At 37.2% G+C, this 27,263-nt stretch overlaps 1 protein-coding gene across 2 annotated transcripts in view; it reads right to left on the bottom strand.

Annotated features, from left to right (window-relative positions):
• Positions 1–27,263, bottom strand: part of LOC150090971 (zinc finger CCCH domain-containing protein 10-like) — a 1,521,236-nt gene that overhangs the window by 141,033 nt on the left and 1,352,940 nt on the right. For both annotated transcript variants that reach the window (XM_090373667.1, XM_090373676.1), the window contains one exon: positions 5,139–5,269. In XM_090373667.1, coding sequence (XP_090229793.1) covers positions 5,139–5,269 — 131 coding nt within the window. The remainder of the gene's footprint in view (positions 1–5,138; positions 5,270–27,263) is intronic.

Here is a 27,263-nt window from a genome sequence, read left to right as displayed (position 1 = left end):
ATGGACAGTCAGGCTGAAGATAATACGGCACATATCCACTTTCCAGCCTGCCAAAGCATAGGATCAGGTTGAATACATTTACACAAAATAAATTGTTTAAAAAATATATTCTTTTCTTTTATTTTCCCAAACCTTTTACTTCATCGATTTTCTTAATTATCAGTTTCTGTGTGATACACCACATTGTCTCATACAATGCCTGCATATGTATTGTATTAATATGCAGTCATGACAAATATGTAAATTCTTCTGGCCTTATCCATATCAAGAATAAATGGAAATTTATTTTATTTTACAAGTAATTGAATCATCGGTTTTTGAAGTCGAAGGATAGCCAGAGTAAGTATTATCTTTAAAAAAAAAAGCAGCCCACTTTACACTTTGAAAACAATTGGTTTGTAAAATTTAAAGTATGGTTTTGAACAATAAATATCATCTTCTCCAAAAGGTAATTTTAACTTTTCCTTAATTTGAAATAAAATTTGATGCAAATCACTGCTCACATGAAACACTGCCTATTCAAGTAGGTGATTTATCCATCCATGATTCATTCATAAATCGCTGATTAGATGATTCATCCATTACCTATTATGTTAGATGACTCACTGAACATGTTGTGACAAGTCACAATTCATTATCATTATAATGCTGCTATTTCAAAATATAAAGTCAAACCCCAAACTTTTGGATCACACCTCATACATATTACATGGATTAAATATTTGCTTTTGGAGTATCTGGCAGATATAACTTCTACTGATACCACTTTCTTGAACAGTTTTCTGTTCTGCAGCATCAGGGACTAGCAGTCACTTTTGCACTGACATCAACAGTGATTCCAATATTAGTAACATGTAATAAGCATTTTGTCTGGGTTCATGCTCCTTGAAGCAAGTGAAAAGATCTAAATTCATATGAATGGGATGGTTGCCCTTTATGGCATTGGTGACATTCATTTGCTATCAAATCACACATCGGTTTCCGCCTGACTTATGCATATGATAAAAAGTCGGAAACCATTTTGGCTTTCTTCCATGGTGTGTATATATATACCATTGCTGGTTGACCCACAGGACACACACAGTGTTTACTTGTATTGATAATGTGTTCACATGGCACAGAAACAAACAAATTGCTGTATTACTGCAATTTGTGCTAAATGTTAGAGTTCTAGTGTATGAAGAACACTGCCTGAAAAATATCTGTGGTGCATGCGCAGCCAGTGACACCTGGTAGAGAACACACCTACACTATGTCGTATATGCATGCAAGTATGGTTTTGTTGACTTGCAACACTTTGTCACTGTTAGCCACTTATCAAACATAACTTTTGTACAAGTTCAGTAAAGCACAATGGTTTTATTCACTATCATAGTTACCGACTTTTCAGTTTCAAAAAGCTGTAGATTCATGCAATTATAAGGAGGGATTTTGCAAAAAGCAGAAGGGAGACAGATTTTTTTGGAAAGAGTAGGAAGTTTACAACATATACATTTCATATTAAAATACAGCCATAGGATTGTTTACCAGTACAGTATATTTTCAAACATTTTTGCATTTGGATGTTTCTTTTCAGACTGTCTGTTAGGCATGAACTGATTATGGCTGCTTCAAGAAAGATACTTTGCACCTTTTCAGAAATTTTCGATCGAGGCATTGTTCATAACAATGGCATCACTAGACTTGGTTGTGAAAAGCATTACCTAAAGTTTCAACAAAAAAAATCTGAATTCAGTTTTTTTTTTTTCCCTTTTCACATGGTTAAATATTGACTCAGCATTACTATGAAGATCTATTAAAATTCCAAGAATGACTTCAGATAATTTGTTACATTTCTTGCTTCCTCGTGTACTATCATTTAAAATTTTAAAATGATGCACTGTATCACAACTGAAGAATAACAGTAAGTTGAGGAGCCCAAAGACTATGTACAAGTGCAGTGCAGAAAGCAAAAGTCGAACAAATGAACTGAAAGCCAGAAAATAACTGAGAGTGCAAGTGTGTGAGAAAAAGAACACAAACCATAAATGCTACAGTTAAGTACACACTAACCCTCATTTTAAGTAGTATTTAAATTTACATTAAACATCATTGTATCCCCCCCCCCTGGTGTGTGTGAGAGATGCCTTTTTCAAATAATTTGCTAATCTAGAATTGGCTATGTACTAATATGATGCATTTGCACTAACTTGTACATAGTCTAACTCTCTCGCAGCCTGAGGCATAAGCCCTTTATGCATTATAGTCTTAATTCATCTTATACACCATCAGGCATCTCTCATATTGTGGAGTTATACTTCATAACTGTTTTGCCATCATTACATCACTTGGGTACCTACCCACCCACCGAAGAAGGGCCAAACAGCCCTGAAACGGTGCCGTCTGGGTGGTGGTATCCACTGAGAATAAATAACAATAGTCTTCTCCTTTAGGTGAAGCATTACTTATTCGAAGTAGTGCGATGTCATGGCAACTCGTCATGAAGGTATTCACAATATGAGATATGACTTAAACAGTGCCGCTTTTCCAAATAATTTGCTAATCTAGAATTGGCTGTGTACTAATATGATGCATTTGCACTAACTTGTACAAGTGTGTTGATCCTTTAACATGTTCTTTTATATGCACACTGCTCTTTAAACTCTCACAGCCTGAGACATAAGCCCTTAATGCATTATAGGCTAATTAGGTTAGTAAAACAGAAATTTTTCAAAAACTTATATGTTCCCAGGAGCTCAAAATTTTTTTGACTTCGCAGTTATAATGTGATGTAAGCACTATTTTCCCTTTGTTTTGCAAAATTTCAGGACAGTTTTAGCTACACTTGCTACCCTTTCATACTTCTTCATACTTTCTTCACCTTCAGCGATGTGTCAATGCCTTCATTTAGTAAAACTCTAAAGACAGAAAGATACTTTAAAATATCCTTCTCTTCTGTTTTAAATTTGTTCTTATCATTTTTGATTATCTCAGTTATGATTTTTCTCCTTTTCTGATACTTGTTTTCTGTTTCGTTCCCTTTCATACTTCTTCATACTTTCTTCACCTTCAGCGATGTGTCAATGCCTTCATTTAGTAAAACTCTAAAGACAAAAAGATACTTTAAAATATCCTTCTCTTCTGTTTTAAATTTGTTCTTATCATTTTTGATTATCTCAGTTATGATTTTTCTCCTTTTCTGATACTTGTTTTCTGTTTCGTTCCCTTTCATGCATATATTATCACTTCTGAAATTTTATTTATATTCCAGTAAGGATTTATTAGATTTATTCACAAAACAGCTAACTGGACCTTCACTGCCACTAAAAGCTACCATTAATGGGAAACTGAAGAACTTCCAATGATAGGACTGAAATCCTATGCAGGCACTCCCCGGGTTGCATTCTGCATAAGTCAGAATTTCCCTAAAGGCTTATGCAGCACTTGCAATTATGCTTGCTGAATTTGATTGAAGCAAAAAGGAAATGTTTGACAAACAAGTAAATAGAATTATTTATTCAATTTTTTTTTTTATCTCATGTGTAGAAAAAATTATAAAAGTTGTGCAATTACAAAAAAAAGGGAGGGGGGAACAAGAATAACGTGAGCAAGTTTTACCTTTCGAGCATCGTTGCTTGCCAGAATCAATGTCTCCATCTGATAAGTACGCTGCTGTGGAAATTTAGAAGGGGTTTTTTTGAACACATCACAAAATTTCTCTGCTGCTGCAGACTAAGCACTGTTGACTTCACTGCACTGCTTGAACCTATTAAACCCCCCTTGACTTGGGGTTCACCTTACTTATCCTTAATATCTTCATAAATACTTCCTGCTTTTGCTTGAATGCCCATCAGACTCAGAGGCACTTGCTTCTGAATCTGATTTCCCATCTTCGATATAGCACCTGAATGCTGTTTTGTGATCACTGTTGATCTTAAATGCGTTGATCCTTTAACATGTTCTTTTATATGCACACTGCCCTTTAAAATAGTATTCATTGTTGAAGCAGCAAGACCTAATTCCCGGGCAATAGATGGCAAAGTTCTATTCTTCCTGCTTCATATTTCTAAATCAATTTTGTTTCGTTTCTTAACACTTCCACCACTTGCACTTTCCGTTGGTTGCTTTCCCTTCATCATTGTAATAAGTAAATAGAATAAAGAGAAGATTCTGAACATTTTTTTTTGTGTTTTTTATATGATTGAAGATTTCAGTGAAGGGGAAACACATTTCACCATAATAACGTAAAAACCCACACAATTCCAGTTATCGGGATTATCGCAAATGCAATTTATAATTAGATGCACTAACAGAAAAGCCCAATAAAGTGCAAATTATTTTTTATTGTTTTATGATCATGACCTCCAGAAATGTTCTTTAGAAAAATATCAACAAAGCTGTTCAAAATTGATTCTTATAATGGAACATATGATAACGATGAAAGGGTAGTGCTCCATTATAAAAATGACCTTTTAGAGAGATAAATAGCTTAGTTATATAGCAAAAATTTCAACTTCCGAGGTTTTGGAATGAATTATAAAAAAAAAAATGTGTTATTGGGTTCACATTTCGATATTTTTACAATACCTCCATTTATTCCTGCAGGATGCAAAATACGTTTCCACAATTTTTTTAAGTTTGCACCAGCCAGCAAAAACTTATATAAAGTTGAATTTTTGGAAGTCGAGTATTACGTAAGTTGGGGAGTGCCTGTACATTTGGCCATTGTTTACATTAATTCTTTGCTCAATATACATCATAAGTAAAAGTTATAGGCACTGCATATAATATTCATATGGTATATAGTGGTTTTGTCATTTGTTTGGAGATGTCTGGGTTTGGATCCCATTGGAGAGTAGAGGAATCAGTGCTGCAGTTAGGCAATGTAAGGTGGCGGGAGCAGGGTTTTTCTCTGTGAGTTATTCAAAGTTTTTCAGCTTGCACAACATGAATACACATTGATTATTCAGGCTTTCAATACTAATGCAATAAAAATCATAATAACGGGAGTATATTATCTACAAATTTATAGCTACCTTGTGTACTGGCAGGGACAGCATGTGCAATTAACCTTAAAATTTATTCTCTAATGGATTTAAATGAAGTCCATAAAAAAAAAGGTGCTTGTAAAATAATAAAAGCTGGCAAGTATGTATTACCTTTTAGGTCTGCCACTGTTTTACTTGCTCTGCTCAGTATCAATGCCATGCCCTCAACATCACTCATGTTAACCTGACAGCGGCGATTGATAACATTGCTCCTAAGTTCTTCGACCTGGCTTTCTAGCTCTCTGTAAAAAAAAAAAAAAAAACAAAATGCCTAAATTCAAAATAATAAAGAATATAATCAAAATATAATAGCTGATTTAATTTTATTATGATTATAACAAACAGAAATTAAACCCAGAATCATAATGTAAACTGACATTAATAAATAAACAATTTATCTCATAATGAAAGACAACACTGATGTGAAGAGAGATATGAACATGTATATCTATACAGGTGGAGAGGCAACATTAGAGATAAGGCAAAGGATAAGATATTGCGAGAGCTCAAAGCATGGGATGAATAATCTTACAGGATTATCCTCTCCAGTCATTGACGAGGTATCAAGTAGTGATGAAACTACTCAGCACAGAGAAATGGCTTAGCTGAAAGAGTACCTTACGGTATAAGAAAACACTGATGTGAAGAGAGATGTGAACATGTATACCTATACAGGTGAGGAGGCAGCATTGAGGATAAGATATTGCAAGAGCTCAAAGCATGGGATGAATAATCTTACAGGATTATCCTCAAAACAAAACAAAAATTCCTACCTTGATTTTTTCAAAGCAGGAATTTTTGTTGAACCTCAAAAATACACAATATGTAAGTGACAGCCCTATATAAGTGAAAATAATCTAGTGCAAACATATTGAAACAATTTCCTTCTTTATTCAGTGCTTGGATGAACTGGTTCATTAAACTTAACTTTATATATCAGAGGAGGTAACAGTACTTTATTTTGATTTAGCATTAGTAAAGATACACGATGCAAGAAAGCAAGCTTATATAGCATCAACCAAAAAAATAAAACCCTTCTCATTTCACCCATTCAATCGATCCCAATGTTTGTCTAGTTCTGCCTTGAATCTATTTAAGCTATCAACTTCTACAAAGACAGATGGAAGTTTGTTCCAGAAAACTACCCACTAGCTAAAGGCAAACTTCCGCACATCTATCCTACAACTGTCTTTCCTCAATTTGAATTTATGCCCTCTCAGGCGAGCGATTATTCTAAGCAAGATGAAAAATCCCATCAGCATTGAAAATGCTCAAACCATTCAAGACTTATATAAACCTCACAGGTGCCTAGTCTCCAGACACTGTAGTTTGCAAAACTTGACTTTCTTCATAAGAGCAACCCTTTGTTCCATTCACTAATCTTGTTGCCTTTCTCTGTACTCGTTCCAGCAGCTCTACATTATTCTTAAAATAAGGCCTCCAGACCTGTATACAGTACAGTCAGTCCTCGTATAGCACGATAGTTGTGTTCCTAGAAACCCTCGTGAAATATAAACAACAGGCATTGAACACACACATTTGTAACCAAAACATTACCAAACACAATAAATAATCGTAATAAAATACGTAAGTATTTTATTACGACTATTATAATAAAATATTGCTACTGCTTTTGCTTCTATCGTAAGCAAACTTGTTTTTTGTTTGATTTTCTATCCAAATAGATGACAGCTGTTCCATCTCTTCCAATTCTTTGTCTTAATCTAATGGATTTTAATTACACTTTGAGTTGTTCCTGCTATGAAAGTTTTTTTTCTCGGCATTGCCTCATTTAGGCCTGTAGCACGTGCAATATCACATGGTCTTTCATTTCGCTCAAAGCATTTCACAATTTCATATTTTTTCTCTATCGACAGACTGGCCATAAGCCTTACCGGGGAAACCCTGGTGGGCCAGAGGCCGATGTGATTTTGGCCATAAACGCTAGTTTTCCCGGGTAAGAATTTTTGACCCAGTCCGCCTCTGTTTATCGATATTGCTTTTCTTTTTCTCTCTGAATCTGTAGTGTTTTCACCAGGACGCTTCCTGTTCACACCTTTTAAGAATTTTACTCATTTTTAGGGAATAAAGCACAATTACAAAATGAAGAGGCAAGCTTGATACACATAAACAAAGCTGTGGGCATGTAGCAACTGAATAAACAACACTATAAAGGCAGAGATACACTATTAACACCTCACATTTTACTAAAGCACATTTCTAGGGGTTACTACCATAAAACAATTAAAAACAATTTCCAGTTGCGTTTCTGCCAGTGGAATCTGTTATAAACTGGTAGTAAACTCGATCTAATTGCATTTGCGATTATACCGATAGCTGGAATTGTGTTCAGTTTTACGTTATTATGGTGAAATGTGTTTCCCCTTTACTGATATAAAAAAAAAAAAAATACATTTTCAGAATCTTCTCTTCATTCCTATCGTGTTGCGTTCGGTTGGGGTGATTCTGCATTCGACTGCCATTTCTTGTAAACACAAAGGCGAAATCGTGCATAAGCGAATTCGGTTCGTGTTATATAAGATATCGTTCCCCTATTTATAAATCGTGTATGATCGAATTTGTGTAGTGTAAACACGTGTTATACGAGGACTGACTGTACTCAAGGTATGGCCTGACTATTGCCTTATACAAGTGGATAATCACCTCCTTATCCCTGTATATCATTGACAAGACATAATGGGCTACTCTTGCAGACCGTCTGTGCTGCTTAGAAAACTTCATATCTGCCTGGACAATTATTCCAGGTCCTTTTCATTCTCTACCACTGTCAGTGTAGTCCCACACAGTTGATATGCTACTCTGGGATTACTGCTTCCATATGCAGTACTTTACATTTGTCAATGTTAAACTTCAGTTGCCACCTCTCAACCCATCTGCTCAACTTTTCTAGATCCTGTTGCAGCAGCGTACTGTCGCTAGTGTCATTAACAACCCTGCTGACCTTCGTATTGTCTGCAAACTTGGGCATTAAGCCTGATATACCATCATCAGTATCATTTAGAAATACAGAAAACAATAATAGACCCAACACTGAACCCTAAAAGACTCCACAAAGAGCAGTGTCCATTGATTCCCACTCAACCATCCTTTTATCCATTGTAGCAACTTACCCTTAATGCCATTCTGCTCCAATTTGTACAGCAGTCTTCCATGCGCAACAGTGTCAAAAGCTTTCCTGAAATCCAAATATATGATATCAAAATTATTCTTTACATCTAGTTCCTTTGTGACCACATCATAGTATCCAATCAAATTGGTGAGACAAAGACTTCCCCTTAACAAACCCATGCTGTGTCTGAGTTTTATAACTGAAGTCTTGTCTAGATGATCTTGCACTGCTTTTTGAACCAGTGCCTCCATTAATTTCCCTGGAACAGAAGTTAAACTAACAGGTCTGTAATTACTTGTGTTGCCCTTTGATCTTCCTTTGTGAATTGGGGTCATATTTGCACATCACCAATCTATGGGTACCTCCCCTGAGTCCAAGGAAGCTCTCATATAATTATGGCTAAGGGTTTGCTTACTTCCTTTGCCACCTCCTTTAATATAACTAGATAGATCCCATCCACCCCAGGTGCCTTTCTTATTTTTATCTTTAACAATTTCTCCTTCACTTTGCTCTCAGTTATTAGAAAATCATCTAGCTCAGTGCCAGAGGTGAATTCACCTCTGGCAAAATTACTCCTCATGTGTGAATGTAGATGCAAAATACTCATTTAGTTTGTTAGCTACCTAGATTTACTAGTGGCCTGGGTTAGAGACTGCCTTCGTGGCCACACTTTCCTCTCCCTATGTTCCTTCTCACATGACTATCCCATTCACACGAAAGCAAGGTATTTTTGTGTAACCAAGTTTTCGACTGAGTAGCAGACCAATAACTTTAAAATCTTCACATAGTAGCCAAATGATCCCTCTATTAATTTTTTTTTCAAAGGAAGCTTATCATTTTATAATTTTCTTTTTAGCATGCTGAATGGGTTACAGGAATGGATGGACACTTTTTTCCATTATGAAGGAGAAATCCTCTGAGACTTTGCTCTCATGAGTCAATGAATAGTCTCACTCTCTTGGTTGGTAGAACATTACAAAAAATTTCATAAATGCAATAATGTTGTTGCAATATATCATTGAGCCTTCTTCAGGAAAAAATGGGGAACTGATTCTTTTTTGCAATGTTGATACCACAAAAAGACTGTTCCTGATGCCAGCACATTCCTGGATTTCAGTCTTACCCTAAAAGCTCTGCACACCCTTAGGATAGATTTAAATCTCTTAGGAGAATGTTGAGTTCACTTTGTGTAAACACCAGAGCTCTAAATTTCTCCATCATGATAGTTTATATCATCCACTAAATCACAAATATCAGTTTTGCAATCTGATAGTATATGTTCTAGAACAAATGATACAGGTTTTACCAATAGCTCAGGGTCATGGTGTACTGGCCCTACAGCTAAAGTAATGTTGTTGGGGTAAGTGATGCTCTGCTTGTTCTTTGCATTATAACCTACTACAGCTATAGAACTGCTACAACAAAAGTAGTCATAAATATGATCCTGAGGTTCCTTCCACACTATGGGAATAGCAAATGTCATTCTCATGATGTGGAGACTTTCTTTTTACCACATTTCCACAATCGCAAGCCCTCCACACATGCAAGACACAATTTATTGGGCCCAACTTTGATCTTGGTCATCTAACTTAATTCCAGAATATGCAGCATATAAATTTTTCACAAATGATGTTTTATTATGCCTTTGTTTTGCCAATGTAACAAAATATATTTGACTCTTCATACAACCACAAGTTGCAATTGTCAAAGACAGAATATGCAAATCACATTTGAATCAGATACTAATTAGCATGACTGGACCAGAAAATAATTGAATGCAGAAATTTTCACGGGTTTATATAGCTACCTGACTTGCAGGTCTCAATATGTCTAAACACATCTGGGTGTATAAATTAGTCACAAAGGTATGCATGGAATGCGTATCTAAGAAAACAATTCTTATTGTTTGTAAAATAAAAAAAAACTGTACATGATAGGTAAAAAAAACAGGTGTTTTTCAATTTTTAGAATTATCATTAAAAGTATACTCAGAAACACTGTGAATTTTGGAAATATCAAAAATCAATGCAGACCACAGTGTTATTTATTTATTATTTTTACAGGGCTTGCCCCCTGGAACCAAAGGATGCAAACTAGCCAGTGAAATTTCAGGCAGATTTTCTACTGGCTGGTTACTAAGTGGTCAGTCATAATGCTAAATACACAAACCTCTGATGTAACAAGGTGAACCCGGTGTCATGGTCTCCTGGACATCACCAACTGTGTGAAGACAATGTACTTTTGAGGCCTTTTTCAGTAGTCTGAAGTTATGGTATTTTCTTCATTGGGGGGGGGGTTACATTATGCAGGGTGTGTCCGATGTTCCCACTTATACCAATGCAGTTGTGCCTGAATGACTTTGTCTGTATGAGATTTTGTATTGTTGTAACAAACCTGGCTCCTTAATATTAGTTAGAATACCTGAATGATGAGAAAGTGGACTTTTTCTATAATGCAGAGTGACTGTCCAGTTCTACTTACCAAACTTTTTGTCTCTACCATTTTGGCAGGTAATTGATTCCAGTCATCTACAGTAACACTGCCCGAAGATAGACTTCTTACACCTCTCTTGTTCCTTTTACTTCAGATCTTATATACCTCAATTAGGTCTACCTTAAGATGTCTAGTTTGCAAGTTTTGCAGATTACACTTTATAAGCCATTTTTAATGTAGACATCTGTTAACACCCCTCAACAATTTGGTCACCCTATTTTGAAAATCTATGTCCTGTTTTTTTAGGTATGGTCTCCAGATCTAAATACAGAACTCCAAATGTAATATCATTGTCTTGTACAGAGGGTCAAAGACATCCTTCTTCCCACTTACAAAGGCCGACAAATCATAGACAGGACACCATATGCCTCCCTAGCTGCCTACTTACAATGTATGGTAAATTTCATATCTGACTGAATCACAACCTCCACATCTTTTTCATCCTGAACCACTTTTAACTCCTTTCCCAATAGTTTCTGAGCTCTCTACCAATGGTGAGCTCTGAGGAGCGAGTTTCTTCATGAAATTTTGGAAATTCATAAAAATTAATTTTTTACATAAATACTTTTTAAATATTTATTTGTCCTTATTGACTTGGTTATCCAATATTAGAGTGAAATTATTTAAAATAATTCAAAAAAATTTGTTACTTCTCTTTCAATATAAAACTATCTTCTACGTCCCATTATCTATCACTTGATTCAATTTATGCAACTTATAGATCTGAATTCCAGAGAACTCTGGCTTTTTTAAGCTAAAATTGGACAACAATGGCTGACAGAAGTGGCACTACATTTACACTAGTAATAATACCAGTGTATATCCTCTAATTTTAAAATCTGTTTTCATACTGCCATCTATTGTAAACTCTCTACACTCGATAAGAGATGGAAGCACTCAGTGGAAGATTTGATATGCACCTAGAAATTTTATTTGAGATATACTTGAAAAAATGTATGCATATTTTAAGGAAAAGGTTATCCTTTTGTAATTATACCAGTGTTTCAGTTTAATGCTAGGCATTTATTTTAACACCACAGTATAGCCAGTCTATAAGAAATGGTCCTCTTCAGACAACAAACATTGTAAATATAATGATCCCAGCACTGGGATGAAAATGAATCTTTATGGGTAGAGAACAGTTTATATGCTTACATTTACCAAATCACGCATTTTGACTCTGAAGTGTAAAGGTTGTCTGATCATCAATGACCTGGATGTAGCAAACCTTGGGTGGCTGCTGTCTTTGTATCAGTGAAAATCTATTGCCTGTTTCAAGCAATCATTCCAAAACATAGCTATCATATGGTGAAAAATGTTCATGTAATATCACAGCTAATGGAGAAAGCAAATGAATATAAAACACCATTATGCCTGGCATTTGACTCAATACAGCATAAGGCAATTTTTTGGGCACTGGAAAGACAAGACACAGCATACATTATGATTTTTAAGAAAATATATGAAAATGCTACCTCCTTTATTAGATTAGACAAAGACAGTAACAAATTTAAAATTGAGAGAGGAGTTCAATAAGGAGAGACAATATTTCTGAAATTGTTCACTGCTGCCCTTGAGGAAGCTTTCAGAAGACTGGACTGGTCACAGAAAGGAGTAAACTTGAATGTAGAGTACCTAAACCATTTACGATTTGCAGATGACATATTGTGAGCATAAGCCACGATCCCAAAGTATTAGAGGAAAATCTTAATCAGTTATGTTGAGTTAGTAAGATTTTGGACTAGATTTGAATATGGCTAAAACAAAAGTAATGATGAACAAGTATGCCACAGAAAGGGATATAACGATTGAAGGAGCAGTAATTGAAAAGGTGGAGTCATATACTTATCTGGGACAAATCATTAGCTGTAATAATGATAAATGGCTGGAAGTCAAGAGAAGAATAAATTTTGGATGGATAGCATTCAGGAAATATAGTCACATACTGAGGAGCAATATCCCAATTTGTCTGAAACGTAAAATAATGAACCAATGTATACTCCCCACCATGACTTATGGAAGTGAAACTTGGGCACTCAACAAAAGAATGAAAGAGAAGCTGAGAACTACACAGCAAAGAATGGAACGAATTATATTTGGAATTGGACTGTTGGATAAGAAGAGAAACACATGGATTAGGCAGCAAACACAAGTAAAGGACATTCTTATCAAAACTAAAGAACTGAAATGGATTAAGAAAATAACAGAATGGTACACAATAGGAGCTAAAAGAAAACCTGGAAGACAACAACGGAGATGGATAGATGAAATTCATGAGTTTGTGAGTAGTAAATGGATGGCCATTTCACAAAACAGAAGGAATTGGAAAGTTGCTAGAGAGGCTTTCGTCCTGCTGCTTATGATGATGATATCAAGATTTTAGTAAAGCTTTTAATTCAGTTACTTGTGAGAAGCTACTGCAAAAACTGGAGCATGCTGGATTAATGGAACGAAATTGAAGTGGATTGTGGGCTGGCTAACTGACAGAAGAAAAAGGATGGTAATTAATGGGCATTCTTCAGAGTGAATTAATGTGGTAAGTAGGAGTCCCTCATGGTTCAATGTTGAGACTCCTTATGTTTCTGATTTTCTTCAATGATATTTGTGAGGGTATAACAAGGAAAGCTATCAGATTTTGCTGATGATTTAAAGGTAGGTAGATTGGTTGGTTGGTTTGCAATTGGGACTAGACTATGCTGCTTCAGAATGACTTGGATGGGTTACACAACTGACAAGGAGACACAAATATAAAATTTTTGGTAGTAACAGAAGATTAGATATTGTGAAGTTCACCTTCAGGCAAAATATTTTTGATAGAGTTAGCATTAGGATTAGTAGAGGCATTTGATGCAAGAAAGCAAGCTTATGCAGCATCAGCCAAAAAAAAAAAAAAACCCACTTCCACTTCACCCCTCTGTTCGTTCAAAATACCTGTCCAGCTGAGCCTTAAACTTATTTAGGCTATCAACCTCCACCACAAGGGATGGAAGTCTGTTCCACCAACCAACCACCCGCTGGCTAAAGGCAAATTTCCGCACGTCTATCCTACATCTGTCTTTCCTCAATTTGAATTTATGCCCTCTCAGGTGATTTTTCTGAGATAGAGGAAGAAACCCATCAGCATTGAGCATGCTTAAACCATTCAAGGCTTTATACACCTCTATCAGATCACCTCGCTGGTGCCTAGTCTCCAGACACTGTAATTTGCAAAACTTAAGCCTTTCTTCGTAAGAGCACCCCTTTGGTCCATTCACTAATCTTGTTGCCCTTCTCTGTACTCGTTCCAGCAGCTCTACATCCTTCTTGAAATGAGGCCTCCAGACCTGTATACAGTACTCTAGGTGTGGCCTGACCATTGCCTTATACAATGGAATAATCACCTCCTTATCCCTGCTGGAAAAATTCCTGTATATTATTGACAATACTCCATGAGCTACTCTTGCAGCCCGTCTGCACTGCTCAGAGAACTTCATATCTGCCTGCACAACCACCCCCAAGTCCCTTTCATTCTCTACCACTGTCAGTGTAGTACCACAGAGTTGATACGTTGCTCTGGGATTGCTGTTTCCCATGTGTAGTACTTTACATTTGTCAATGTTAAACTTCATTTGCCACCTCTCAACCCATCTGCTCAATCTTTCCAGATCCTGTTGCAGCAGCATAGTGTCAGTAGTGTCCTTGACAACCCTGCCAACCTTTGTATCGTCTGCAAACTTAGACATTAAGCTTGATATACCATCATCAATATCATTTATAAATACAGAAAACAATAATGGACCCAACACTGAGCCCTGAGGGACTCCACTAATAACATTAGTCCACGATGAGCAGTGTCCATTGATTACCACTCTCTGTCTTCTCCCCCTCAACCACCCCTTTATCCATAGCAGCAATTTGCCTCCAATGTCACACTGCTCCAATTTGTGCAGCAGTCTTCCAAGTGCAACAGTATCAAAAGCCTTTCTAAGATCCAAGTATATAATATCAAAGTTATTCCCTGCATCCAGTTCTTTTGTGACTGCATCATAGTATCCAATCAAGTTGGTCAGGCAAGACTTCCCCTTAACAAAACCATGCTGTGTCTGAGCTATAACTGAAGGCTGTCTAAATGATCCTGCAGTGCTTCTTTAACCGGTGCCTCCATTAATTTTCCTGGAACAGAAGTTAAGCTCACAGGTCTATAATTACTTGTGTCAGCCTTTGATCCTCCTTTGTGAATTGGGGTCACATTTGCACATTTCCAGTCTATGGGTACCTCCCCTGAGTCCAAGGAAGCTCTCATAATTATGGCTAAGGGTTTGCTTACTTCCTTTGCTGCCTCCTTTAATATAACTGGATAGATCCCATCCACCCCGGGTGCCTTTCTTGTGTTTATCTTCAACAGTTTCTCCTCCACTTTACTCCCAGTTATTTCAAGATTCTGTAGCTTACTGCTAGAGTCGAATACACCTCTGGCATTCCCCTTGCTGAATAACTCTTCATGTGTGAATGTCGATGCAAAATATTCATTTAGTTTGTTAGCTACCTGAGCAGGATCATCAACAGTTGACCCATCAATATCAAGTGGACCAATCTGATTCATCCCCTTCCTTCTAGAGTTTACATAAGTAAAGAACTCTTTGTTGTTTTTCTTTGCATCCCTTGCCAAGGATTTCTCGTAATCTGCCTTCGCCTGCCTAACCTCCTTTGTAACTTGGTTGCATATCAACTTGTATCTATCATAGGCTTCTGTGTCATGTGTTAATTTGTAAGTATCCCATGCATTTTTCTTCTCTGCCATATACCTCATTAGTTCATCTGACATCCATTTTGGCCTAAACCTTGAACAATATTTCTTAGTTGGTATGTAAAGCCTAGTAGCTTCCAAGATAAGTTCTTTGAATGCTTCCCATTTTGAATTTCCTGTTGGTAACATCATCAGTTGGTCCCACTGTATAGAATTTAAATACTGTCTCAGTCCATCGTAGTCGCCTTTACGGAAGCAATAACCCTTCCCTTTACCCCTAATGGTAGTTACCTCTTTGAGTAAATCCCACTTCAGCACACTGTGATCACTGCCACCTAGTGGTTCATTTATCTGCAGATTCTTAATGCATGAAGAATCACTGCTGATAATCAAATCAAGAGTATTACTCCCTCTAGTTGCCTCCCGAACATGCTGATGTAGAAAACAATCATCCAATAAATCCACAAAAGCCCTGCTAGTGTGTGAGTAACCAGCCCCCAAATTCCAGTCAATATCTGGGAAATTAAAATCTTCCATTATAAGACTCTCTGATTTACTGGCCCACTCTATTTCCCTGTTCAGTTTCTTATTATACTCATCAGAGTCATTAGGCCTATAGCACACTCCTACTCTCAATTTTGATCTCCCAATGCTTATGTCACACCAAACTGACTCAACACTGCACTGTCCAGCGATGTCGACTGGCTTCACTTCCTTGGTTTTTAAGTGTTTCTTAACTAATAGCATAACCCCTCCCCCCTTCCTATCCTGTCTATCCTTTCTGTAGACGTTGTACTCCCCAAATTCCAGTTCTGCATCTCTTATATCTGTGTGACACCACGTCTCTGATATCCCAACAATATCTGCCTTTGATGTTTTGAGCAATACCTCAAATTCATCAAATTTATTTACTAAACTCCTAGCATTGGTGTACACGCAAGTATACCTGCACCTGTTTCTATTCTTAGCTACCCTAACACAACCCATGTGTTTACTTGTACCGCAATGGCTTCCAGCAGTCTCTGAAATACCATGCATCTTGTTTTTCAGGCTTCTGCTCATTCTAATAGAAGCAGTGCAAGAATCTCTTTCACCTCTGCCAGTGGCTACTGTCAATCTATTGGTCTTTGTCTCCCCCCAAGCTAGCAGTTTTCCGACCCACCTAACACTGCCCTGATAGCATCAGCAAATATTCTTGCACCCTTTCTATTTAAGTGTATCCCATCCCTGTAGAAGCAATCTCTCCTGTTAACAAGTACAGTCCAGGCTGAAAAAAATTCTACCCCTTGAGCCTTGCACAATCTTTCCAGGGCCGAATTGATCGACAAGGCTCTCATCATATACTCCCTCCTATCGTGTCTGGGCAGAATTGCAGACACTTTCAAATTCAACCCTAATTCTCGGCTTTTGTTCAACAGTGACCTGAACTTGTTAAGTAATTCTGCCGGTCTCCTACTCTTAATATTATTAGTGCCAACGTGTACAACTATATCACCTTTTGTGCCCTTAAAAGATGATATTCGCTCTACAACGTCATCAACCTTTGCCCCTGGCAGACATACCCTGGTCCTGTTCCACCTATCTTTTTTACAAAGCATGTTCCCCGTTTCCCTGACAATAGAGTCACCAACAACTACTAGTTCCTTCGGGACCAGCGCATTCTGCCTTGGGGGTTGTCTCTGTGTCACGCGATGTCCAAGTGCAAGCTCTGGCGTTGATGTGGGCAGCTGAGAGCTTGATGGGCCCCTCAATTTAGTTTCTTCGAGGGCATCCACCCTGTCCTTCAAGCTCTCATATAGGCCCACAAGAACGCCGAGTTGTTGCCTGATATCGATACACTCCTTGCATCGCGCGCACACACAAAGACATCCCCCTTGGCAGTATCATGTCCCGTACCCGATTGCTCTGCAAACATCAAGCAAACAGTGCATTTTATAAGGCTGTGAATCAGAGGACAACTGCCCCCCTCAGTTCTGCTCTGAGCCACAGCACTTCCATTAGCTTGAGCCTTTTGCTTTGCTGCTCTGGTCTGAGTCATGATTCTATTAATTTATTAATTAATTATAATTAATTATATTACGTTGTAATCTAAGTCGTTATATGTATTTATTTAAAAGTACAATTTAACTGCTAACGAAGTTCAACTAACGCTATCTAGTACCGTATATAACTATCGTATCACAAAGGCGGGAAAGTTACGACGGTAGCGGAGTTAAAAACACGTGGATACCCTTACCGATACTTTTATGCAATTACAAGGCCGAGTAAAGAATAAATACACCAAATTAATCAGAAAATCACAAAATAATGTTATACTACTAAATTTAAATCAAAATTTTTAGAAAAATAATAATTTCAAATCAATAAATAAGAAAAATCCACTTAGCGGCTTTGAACACGACCGTCTTCTAGTAGCCTCGTCAGCAGACTCAGTTGTTGTTGAATAAGTTGTCTCCTAAGGCGGTTAGGGTAGAGATTCTTACAAGATTGGCCCCGGGTGGCAAGCAAAGTGATCTAGTGATTTAAAAGCATCCTTTCTATAAACAAGTAGTTTAACAGATTTCTAATCTTTTCTTTCAAAGTTATTTATTTTTGGCTCCTTCTAAATAAAGAGTCAAGCTTTATACCAAGAAAGGAAATACATCTTTCTTTTGCGTTTATAAAACAAACTTCTCTAACACAGTAGCCACTAACCTCTTATCGCTTGTCACTGGTGGCACCACTCCTGCCTCCACATGGCGGGGCTGGTAACCTGAGTATAAATTCAATACTCAGGGTGAAAAGGAGCAAACATGGATCCCTTGATATCACCAACTGTAGAGCCTACATGCTCATGTGAACTTGAGTCATCTCAAGCAAAAATAATCAAAAAAGATGATTCTTCACCTGATCTGCCTGCTTTCCTAATTTTACATTTCTTGTCTATGAAACCTCTTAGCAGCTTATCTCCATTTTTTGTGCAGAAAAGCATACCGGCTGTAGCAAGCACTCGAAAAATAGTCAGACGACTTCGCTCAGGAGATCACCTCATAGAAACATCTAATCCTACTCATTCTAGGCAGCTCCTGAAGCAAATGACCTTTGGAAGCCTTCCCATTTCTGTAATCCCACATAGAACATTAAACACCACAAACGGGGTCATTTCAGAATGGGACCACCTTAATGTTCCTGAGGAAGAAATTGCTGAAGAACTTAAGGCACAATGCATCATCAGTGCCAAAAGAATAATGACCAAACAGGATGGTGTCCTTACACCCACGAGAAATGTTATCCTTACCTTCAATACTCCGAATCTCCCAGCATCAGTTAAAGCTGGCTACTTTTCCTATAAAATCCAACAATATATTCCAAATCCACTTAGATGCTTTAAGTGTCAGAAATATGGTCATTCTCAAACAGTATGTCAAGGTAAGGCTGTTTGTCCCATATGTGGCTCACCAGACCATTCCCAAACTGAATGTACAGCAGCAACATCAAAATGTCCAAACTGCTAAGGTGCTCACCCTGCATATTCTAGAACTTGCAAATCATGGAAAATAGGGAAAAAAAATGTTATTCAAGTAAGGTAGAGAAAAATGTATCATACCAAGAGGCATGTAAACAGATATTAAACTTGATGCCTTCCAAATCATATTCAATGCAGTCAAAAACACTAATGAATTTTCAACACAGACTTACATTACAATTCCCCCTAAATTATCTCTTGCTCAATGGGCCAGATCCATCCTGACAGATGGGGAGACGCCAACAGCAACAAAGACCAAGAGTATATCAAATTCTACTAATACAAAACCATCCAAGCCAAGTCAGGAATGTTAACAAAGGAGAAAGGAAAGAGGCACACCTTACACAGAATAAACCAACCGATTGAACTATGGAAATTTATGAGAAGTCAGATAATGAAGATGCAGTTCTCCTGCTACATGTTGATGATGACATGGATATTACTCGTCCAGTTTTTCCAAAACAAGAAAAATGTAAACAGGATCGAGAGAAAACAAAATGATCAGATCAATCTTCCTAACCTAAACCCAAGTAATGCAAAAAATAATTCAATGGAATTGTAGAGGTCTAAGAAGCAATCTCGATGAATTAAAATATTTAATGCACCAGCACGATCCTGCAAGTGTTTGTCTATAGGAAACATATTTATGATCAAATTATACTCCACACTTCTCACGGTATACACTATACAGATGTTCCAAATCTACGGCAAGAGGAGGAGTAGCAATTTTAGTTCATAGTAATGTACCATCCAATCTAGAAGCAGTAGCAGTTCGTATTGTTGTTGGCATTTCTCTCACTCTTGTCTCCATTTATATTCCACTGCAGAAATTGACAATTTACTAAATCAACTGCCCCACTCTGTATGCTTTCTAGGTGATCTAAATGCACATCATCCTTTGTGGGATTCCCTAAACATAGATCGTAGAGGGAGGACAATCAAAACCGTACTTGAGAACCATCACTTAACATTACTGAATACCGGTGTACATATTTATTTATATTCACTTGCCTACAGGATCAAGCTCTGCTCTGGACCTATCCATATGTTCCTCGTCCATTTATCCTAGCCTTGATTGGATGGTATTAATTGACCTTCACAACAGTGAAGGTCAATTAATAATCTTTCCTATAATTTGCAAAATACAGATGGATACAAACTATGCCTCCAATCAACAAATTTCATGGAATTTTCACCGAGCAAACTAGGAAAAATTTTCTAATACAATCCATTTTGATAGTCATTTGATCTTTACTGCATCTATTAATAATGCTACTAGGCATATAGTAGAAGAACTACTTGGAGGCTGCTGCCAGTGCAATACCAAAATCAAATATTACCAAATGAAGATATAATGGATGGTGGACAAGGGATAGCTTCCTTGCCAAAAGAAAACAAAACAAAGCTTGGAATAATCTTTTGCCGAAATGCTACAATGGAGAACCTTATAAATTATAAATGACTCAAAGCTGAAGCACGCCGAATTTGTAGGAAAGCAAAACAGGATGTGTGGATTCGATTCACTTCTACCATCTGTTTGCTATTTGGTTTTTAGGAGCATTAGCAACTAAGGTCATATTGCTCCGGGGATATGCGGTGGTCATTCCCTGACCGTTCTGCATCCTCCGTATTTGGTGGGGCATGGGCTCAAACCGCGGGCTAATCAAGAAGCGTATGCTACTCACTGCTGCTCCTGGCTACGGAGGCGCCACTTCTACCATCTGCAGAAACACTGACCCCAGAATAATCTGGAGAAAAATCCGAATCCTCAGTGGAAAGTATCAACAAACTTTTGCCCCAATCCTGTCTTGGAAAGGAAGGGATATTTCATCTCCGACTGATATTGCAGAGGCATTCGCTGCTACTTCATCCTCTGAGTCTTATGAAGGCTCATTTAGATGAACAAAAACGTCTATGGAAAAATATAAAATTAACTTCAATACGAACCAATCTTTTTCCTATAATCTTCCATTCACTATTACTAAATTTAACAAAGCTCTCCAAAATTCTCAAAATAGTTCTGCTGGACCACTTACTATATAATGCTTTGCCATTTCAACTCCAACAGAATATTTGAAGAGAATGTTTACCTAGCAAAACCTGGGAAAGATGCTTCTTCTCCCAACAATTATTGCCCTATATCTTTGACCAGCTGTTTAGGAAAAATACTAGAAAAGATGGTTCACAGGAGACTTACCTGGATTATTGAAGATCAAGATGCTATAACGCAACACCAATTTGGCTTTCGTTGTAACAGGTCTACAACTGATGTCCACATCAAAATTGAAGCTCACACTCAAAATTCTTGTTAAAAAACAACACATGGTAATGATAACTTTCAATATTACCAAAGCATTCGATACAACCTGGATATATGGAATCCTGCAAGTCTTAAACAACCTTGGACTGAGAGGTAACCTGCCTCGATTCATACAGAATTTTCTCCATCTCAGGACCTTTCAAGTATGATTCCAGAATGAGATGTCCACAATTCACACACAAGAAGAAGGAGTACCTCAAGGATCGATCTTAAGTGCCACACTTTTTGCATTATGTACCAGTGGCATTACTTGAGACATCCCAGCTATGGTGGAAACTTATATGTATGCAGACGATCTTGCTATCTCCTGTCAATCATTGAGCATGGCTACCATTGAAAGACAACTACAATTAGCAATAAATAAAATTGAAAGCAACAGCTATCAATTAACTGAGAGGAAAATATCAGCAATACGCTTCTGTAAATTGCAATCGCTTCATCCAGAACCTGTATTAAAATTGAAAGGCAAAGAAATACCAATGACAAACTCCATAAGACTATTGGGTTTGATTTTTGATACCTAATAAATTTTCATAAACATGTAACCTATCTACGAATTACGTGCCTTCAAAAGTTAAACATCCTTTGTGCAGTATCCTCAACATTTTGGGGTGCTGACAGGCAGTCACTGCTGAATTTATATCATTTTCTAATCCAGTCACAATTAGATTATGGAGCTATAGTATATGATTCAGCTAAAAACAGCATCTTATGATCCCTGAACACCATCCAACACAGTGCTCTTCGATCCACACTAGGTGCCTACAGAACCTCACCAGTTCAGAGTTGGTATATGGAAGCACACGAACCCTCTCTGTATAGTAGAGGACAAAGCCTACACTGCCAAAATAAGAAGCTTTCAATCTCATCCTTGTTGGGTATACCTAAACCAATCTCTTTGGCAAAGACTCTATGAATCCAAGCCTAATGAACCCAGGCCTGCTGGGATATGCCTCCAAGAAATAATACAGAAATGGGAAATTGATCTCAACAAAATTGAGGAAAGTTCAAATATGCATTTACCTCCATAGGAGAGACAGGATGTGGACATTGATCTATACTTCGCTCAATGGTCAAAAACACCATAGCCTCCTTTAACATCCAACAGCTACATGCCAACCATACTTTGGGAAACTCGTAATCTATACGGATGGCCCTAAGTTACACTCTCATGTGGGTGCAGCAGCTGTATTCCCTTTGTATTTGGTTTCAAAATTTCTTCCACTTCAGTACAGCATACTTTCTGCAGAATTATATGCCATCCAACTTGCATTAAGTGAAATATGTCAACGGTCATCACTTTCGGTCCTAATATATTCTGACTCGCTCAGTACTATATCAGCCATACAGGGTATACACCATTCTCATCATCCTGTCCTACTATAAATTGACTCTCTAATCAACCTCTGTCAAAAAAAAAAAAAAAAAAAAAAATACTCTAAAATAACCCTCTGCTGGAGCTCAGGACACTCTGGAATAAAAGGCAATGAAAAAGCAGATAATGCAGCAAAGACAGCTTCTGAACTGCCAAACAATACAAAGACAGTTCCATACTCTGATTTTAGACCAATTATTATTTGAGCATATGAAGATGAACGGGCCCAGATATGGAGAAATCAAATGAACAATAAACTGCAGGAAATAAAACCAAATCCACAAACATGGGACTCAAGCATCACAAAAAAGTTGCAGAGAAGAAGTAACACTTGCCAGACTAAGAATTGGCCACATCCATCTTACACATTATCATTTACTAGCTAATAAAAAACCCCCTCTGTTTCAATGCCAAGTTCAGCTTACAGTAAAACACATCCTTTTGGTATGCCCATGCTTCAGAAATTTTAGAGTTTATGCAATAATCAGAATCCACTTACCCTTCAACAAATATTAGACAACTCTGCAAATTTAGATGAACTGTTTAATTTTATTTGACAAACAAATCTGAAAAAAATTGATTTATATAAAAAAATCTGGAAAGATACATCTTGGCTTTTGATGCCCTTGTGTCTTAAAACCCTTAAACAACAACAGCATCTTACAAGATTCAAAGTAAAATTGGATTGTGTTTATAGAAACAGACAGGTTATGATTAACTCCCTTTTTTTTTTTCTCTTTAGCTGCAGAAGAAATTCACGTAGCCTGATTAATGCTAATACTGATTCTAAATCAGAGTTCAATGTATTAATATGAGGCTTCAAATTAAACATAGTGCCTAAAAGATTTCCTTGTTGTTGTTTGGTTTTTAGGAGCACTAGCAACTAAGGCCATATTGCTCCGGAGATATGTGGTGGTCATTCCCTGACCTTTCCGCATCCTCCATATTTGGTGGGCACGGGCTTGAACACCGGTCTAATCAACAAGCATGTGCTATGCACTGCTGCTCCTGCCCACCTGGCTACGGAGGTGCCCAAAAGATTTCCTCTTATAGATTATATCACTGTTAAGTATTACAAGCAAAAACATGAAAACTGACTTTCAAAGTAATTAACATATTTAACAGTAAGAAAATTCATTAACATTAAGCATCCTCTGTGATAGTAGTGGTTTCATCGTTTGTTTGGAGAGGTTTCAGTTCTGTCATAGACTGGAGAAAGTCTTCAATTGGGACTGCAGTTATCCAACCTCAGATGGAAGGGGTAGCATTTTCCTCGTGAGTTATTCCAGTTTATCAGCCTGTGAACACATACTTATATATATGTAATACAGAGCAGCACAATATGGTCTAAGTCACTGATGTCTCCCAAGCCCAACAACAACTAAAAGTAAGCAAAGTCCCCAGTAAATATAATTTAAGAAAAATCACACAAATTAAATTTATAGGTAGAAGACACAGCACGCTACAATGTAACTTTAAAATAACAAATCTATAAGTATTATGAAAGTAAATAAATATAACACTACAGCTGTTATACTGTCCAACATGATTTTTACTTCCAACTAATATACCAGCAGTTTTCTGTCAATTTTTGTACATAAATTTCAAAAATAATTCTTGAACATCATGTCATAATTTCTATGAGTACAGATTTTTTTTTTGTTAATAATAATAATATGTATATCTCACTGCAATTCAAGGAAGTATTTGTGACACTGGTCTCTTGTATGAACAGCAAATAATAATGTTTACATATTGATGGCAGTAATGTTGAGGAGAGTTAACATATTCAACCTTGTCTGTCTGCCTCCCACTTTTCTCTTTAAGTAATGGAAAGGCAGTTTAGTGTGATAGTATGTATGTATACAATTTATCTGTGTGCTATTTCATATTGTTTGTTTCTTTTGTGTTTTGCTTAGCATTGTATTATTAAAATGTTTAAGCAGAAGCAAAGGAAATATCTGAATCACCCTAACATTTGAACAAATATTTGAAGAGTACATTTTAGCAAAAGTTTTAAGAGATTCAATTAATAATAGACTGTAAATAGAATTATATTCAAGGTTTTGTAGATCTCTGCCAGATGAAAGAAAATCAAGCTTTAACATTAGCCCATTTAAAAATGCTGAATTCAGTAGAAATAAAAATAAATGAGGTATTCTCTCTGTTCTATATCACTCATCCTTCTTCTACAGAAATTATTAAGCTATTGCCTTGTTATTAGTGATGAAACTGCACATTATTTTTTATGAGCAGTTCTTTTAAATCAATTATTGGTGACCAAGCTATACTGAATCGCTACCTATAAAAGACATATAATTATGGATTATGACACCAGGAAGTATAATTACAGTGCAAAAACTATATAATTAATTAATGTGTATTTATTAATTAAATTAATTATGGATAATGAAATTTAGTAATTCAATTATTTAATAAACAGATTATTTTAGTTTAATCACAGTACATCTGTATAAGACGTACTGTGATTAAAATAAAAAAGTAAGTAGTACTTTACTGTAATTTTAACAGCAGTCACATGTGCAAAAGAATATCGAGCAACATTATGCCCTCAAATTTTGCATCATTCGCAATGAAAAGGTACAAAATATTAAAAAGTTTTTGGAGGGATGTAAAGTTGCTGAAGGTAACGCAGGGAGACCTGCCTCAGCAATAACAGAGAAGTTAAGGGTTCTGAATGCCTGACTAACAGTTGACTGAGGGCAGGCAAGCTGAACATGAGTCACCAAGCCATCCATAACATTTTAACAGAGCATTTGGGCATGCATAAAATTTGTGTGAAAATGGTGCCGCAAAATCAGGAGAACACCTGTCTTGAACTTCTCAATTGCATTAAAACTGAGTGAGAGTTCCTTCATCAAGTGATAACAGTTGACTAAACATGGATTTCTGAATATGATCCAGAAACAAAAAGACAGCAAGAAGAATGGCACCCAGCACATTCACCATGCTTGGAGAAAGTATGAATTAGCAAATTCAGAATTAAATCAATGTTCATCTGTATTTTTGATCAGTTTCAAGTGAAGCACAAACAGTTCATGCCCCAAGGTAAAACTTTCTACCAAGAAGTCAGATGGTCTGCTGACGAGGCTACTAGTGACGGTCGTGTTCAAAGCCGCTAAGTGGATTTTCAAAGTGGATTTTTCTTATTTATTGATTTGAAATTATTGTTTTTCTAAAACTTTTGATTTAAATTTAGTAGTATAACATTATTTTGTGATTTTTTGATTAATTTGGTGTATTTATTCTTTACTCGGCCTTGTAAAAGTATCGGTAAGGGTTTCCACGTGTTCGTAACTACCGTCACCGTTAGTAACTTTCCCGCCATTGTGATACCGTACTAGATATACCGTAGGTTATATACCGTACTAGATAGCGTTAGTTGAACTTCGTTAGCAGTTAAATTGTACATTTAAATAAATACATATAACGACTTAGATTACAAACGTAATATAATTAATAACATAACATAATTAATTAATAAATTAATAGAATCATGACTCAGACCAGAGCAGCAAAGCAAAAGTCTCAAGCTAATGGAAGTGCTGTGGCTCAGAGCAGAACTGAGGGGGGCAGTTGTCCTCTGATTCACAGCCTTATAAAATGCACTGTTTGCTTGATGTTTGCAGAGCAATCGGGTACGGGATATGATACTGCCAAGGGGGATGTCTTTGTGTGTGCGCGATGCAAGGAGTGTATCGATATCAGGCAACAACTCGGCGTTCTTGTGGGCCTATATGAGAGCTTGAGGGACAGGGTGGATGCCCTCGAAGAAACTAAATTGAGGGGCCCATCAAGCTCTCAGCTGCCCACATCAACGCCAGAGCTTGCACTTGGGCATCGCGTGACACAGAGACAACCCCTAAGGCAGAATGCGCTGGTCCCGAAGGAACTAGTAGTTGTTGGTGACTCTATTGTCAGGGAAACGGGGAACATGCTTTGTAAAAAAGATAGGTGGAACAGGACCAGGGTATGTCTGCCAGGGGCAAAGGTTGATGACGTTGTAGAGCGAATATCATCTTTTAAGGGCACAAAAGGTGATATAGTTGTACACGTTGGCACTAATAATATTAAGAGTAGGAGACCGGCAGAATTACTTAACAAGTTCAGGTCACTGTTGAACAAAAGCCGAGAATTAGGGTTGAATTTGAAAGTGTCTGCAATTCTGCCCAGACACGATAGGAGGGAGTATATGATGAGAGCCTTGTCGATCAATTCGGCCCTGGAAAGATTGTGCAAGGCTCAAAGGGTAGAATTTTTTTCAGCCTGGACTGTACTTGTTAACAGGAGAGATTGCTTCTACAGGGATGGGATACACTTAAATAGAAAGGGTGCAAGAATATTTGCAGATGCTATCGAGGCAGTGTTAGGTGGGTCGGAAAACTGCTAGCTTGGGGGGAGACAAAGACCAATAGATTGACAGTAGCCACTGGCAGAGGTGAAAGAGATTCTTGCACTGCTTCTATTAGAATGAGCAGAAGCCTGAAAAACAAGATGCATGGTATTTCAGAGACTGCTGGGAGCCATTGCGGTACAAGTAAACACATGGGTTGTGTTAGGGTAGCTAAGAATAGAAACAGGAGCAGCTATAATTGCGTGTACACCGATGCTAGGAGTTTAGTAAATAAATCTGATGAATTTGAGGTATTGCTCAAAACATCGAAGG

The sequence above is a fragment of the Mastigoproctus giganteus genome, chromosome 1 (genome assembly GCF_048544385.1).
Source record: "Mastigoproctus giganteus isolate SK-2022 chromosome 1, ASM4854438v1, whole genome shotgun sequence".
NCBI lineage: Eukaryota > Metazoa > Arthropoda > Arachnida > Uropygi > Thelyphonidae > Mastigoproctus > Mastigoproctus giganteus.
The sequence above is the reverse complement of the archived record's forward strand: the minus strand, read 5'-3'. Positions and strand labels throughout refer to the sequence as shown.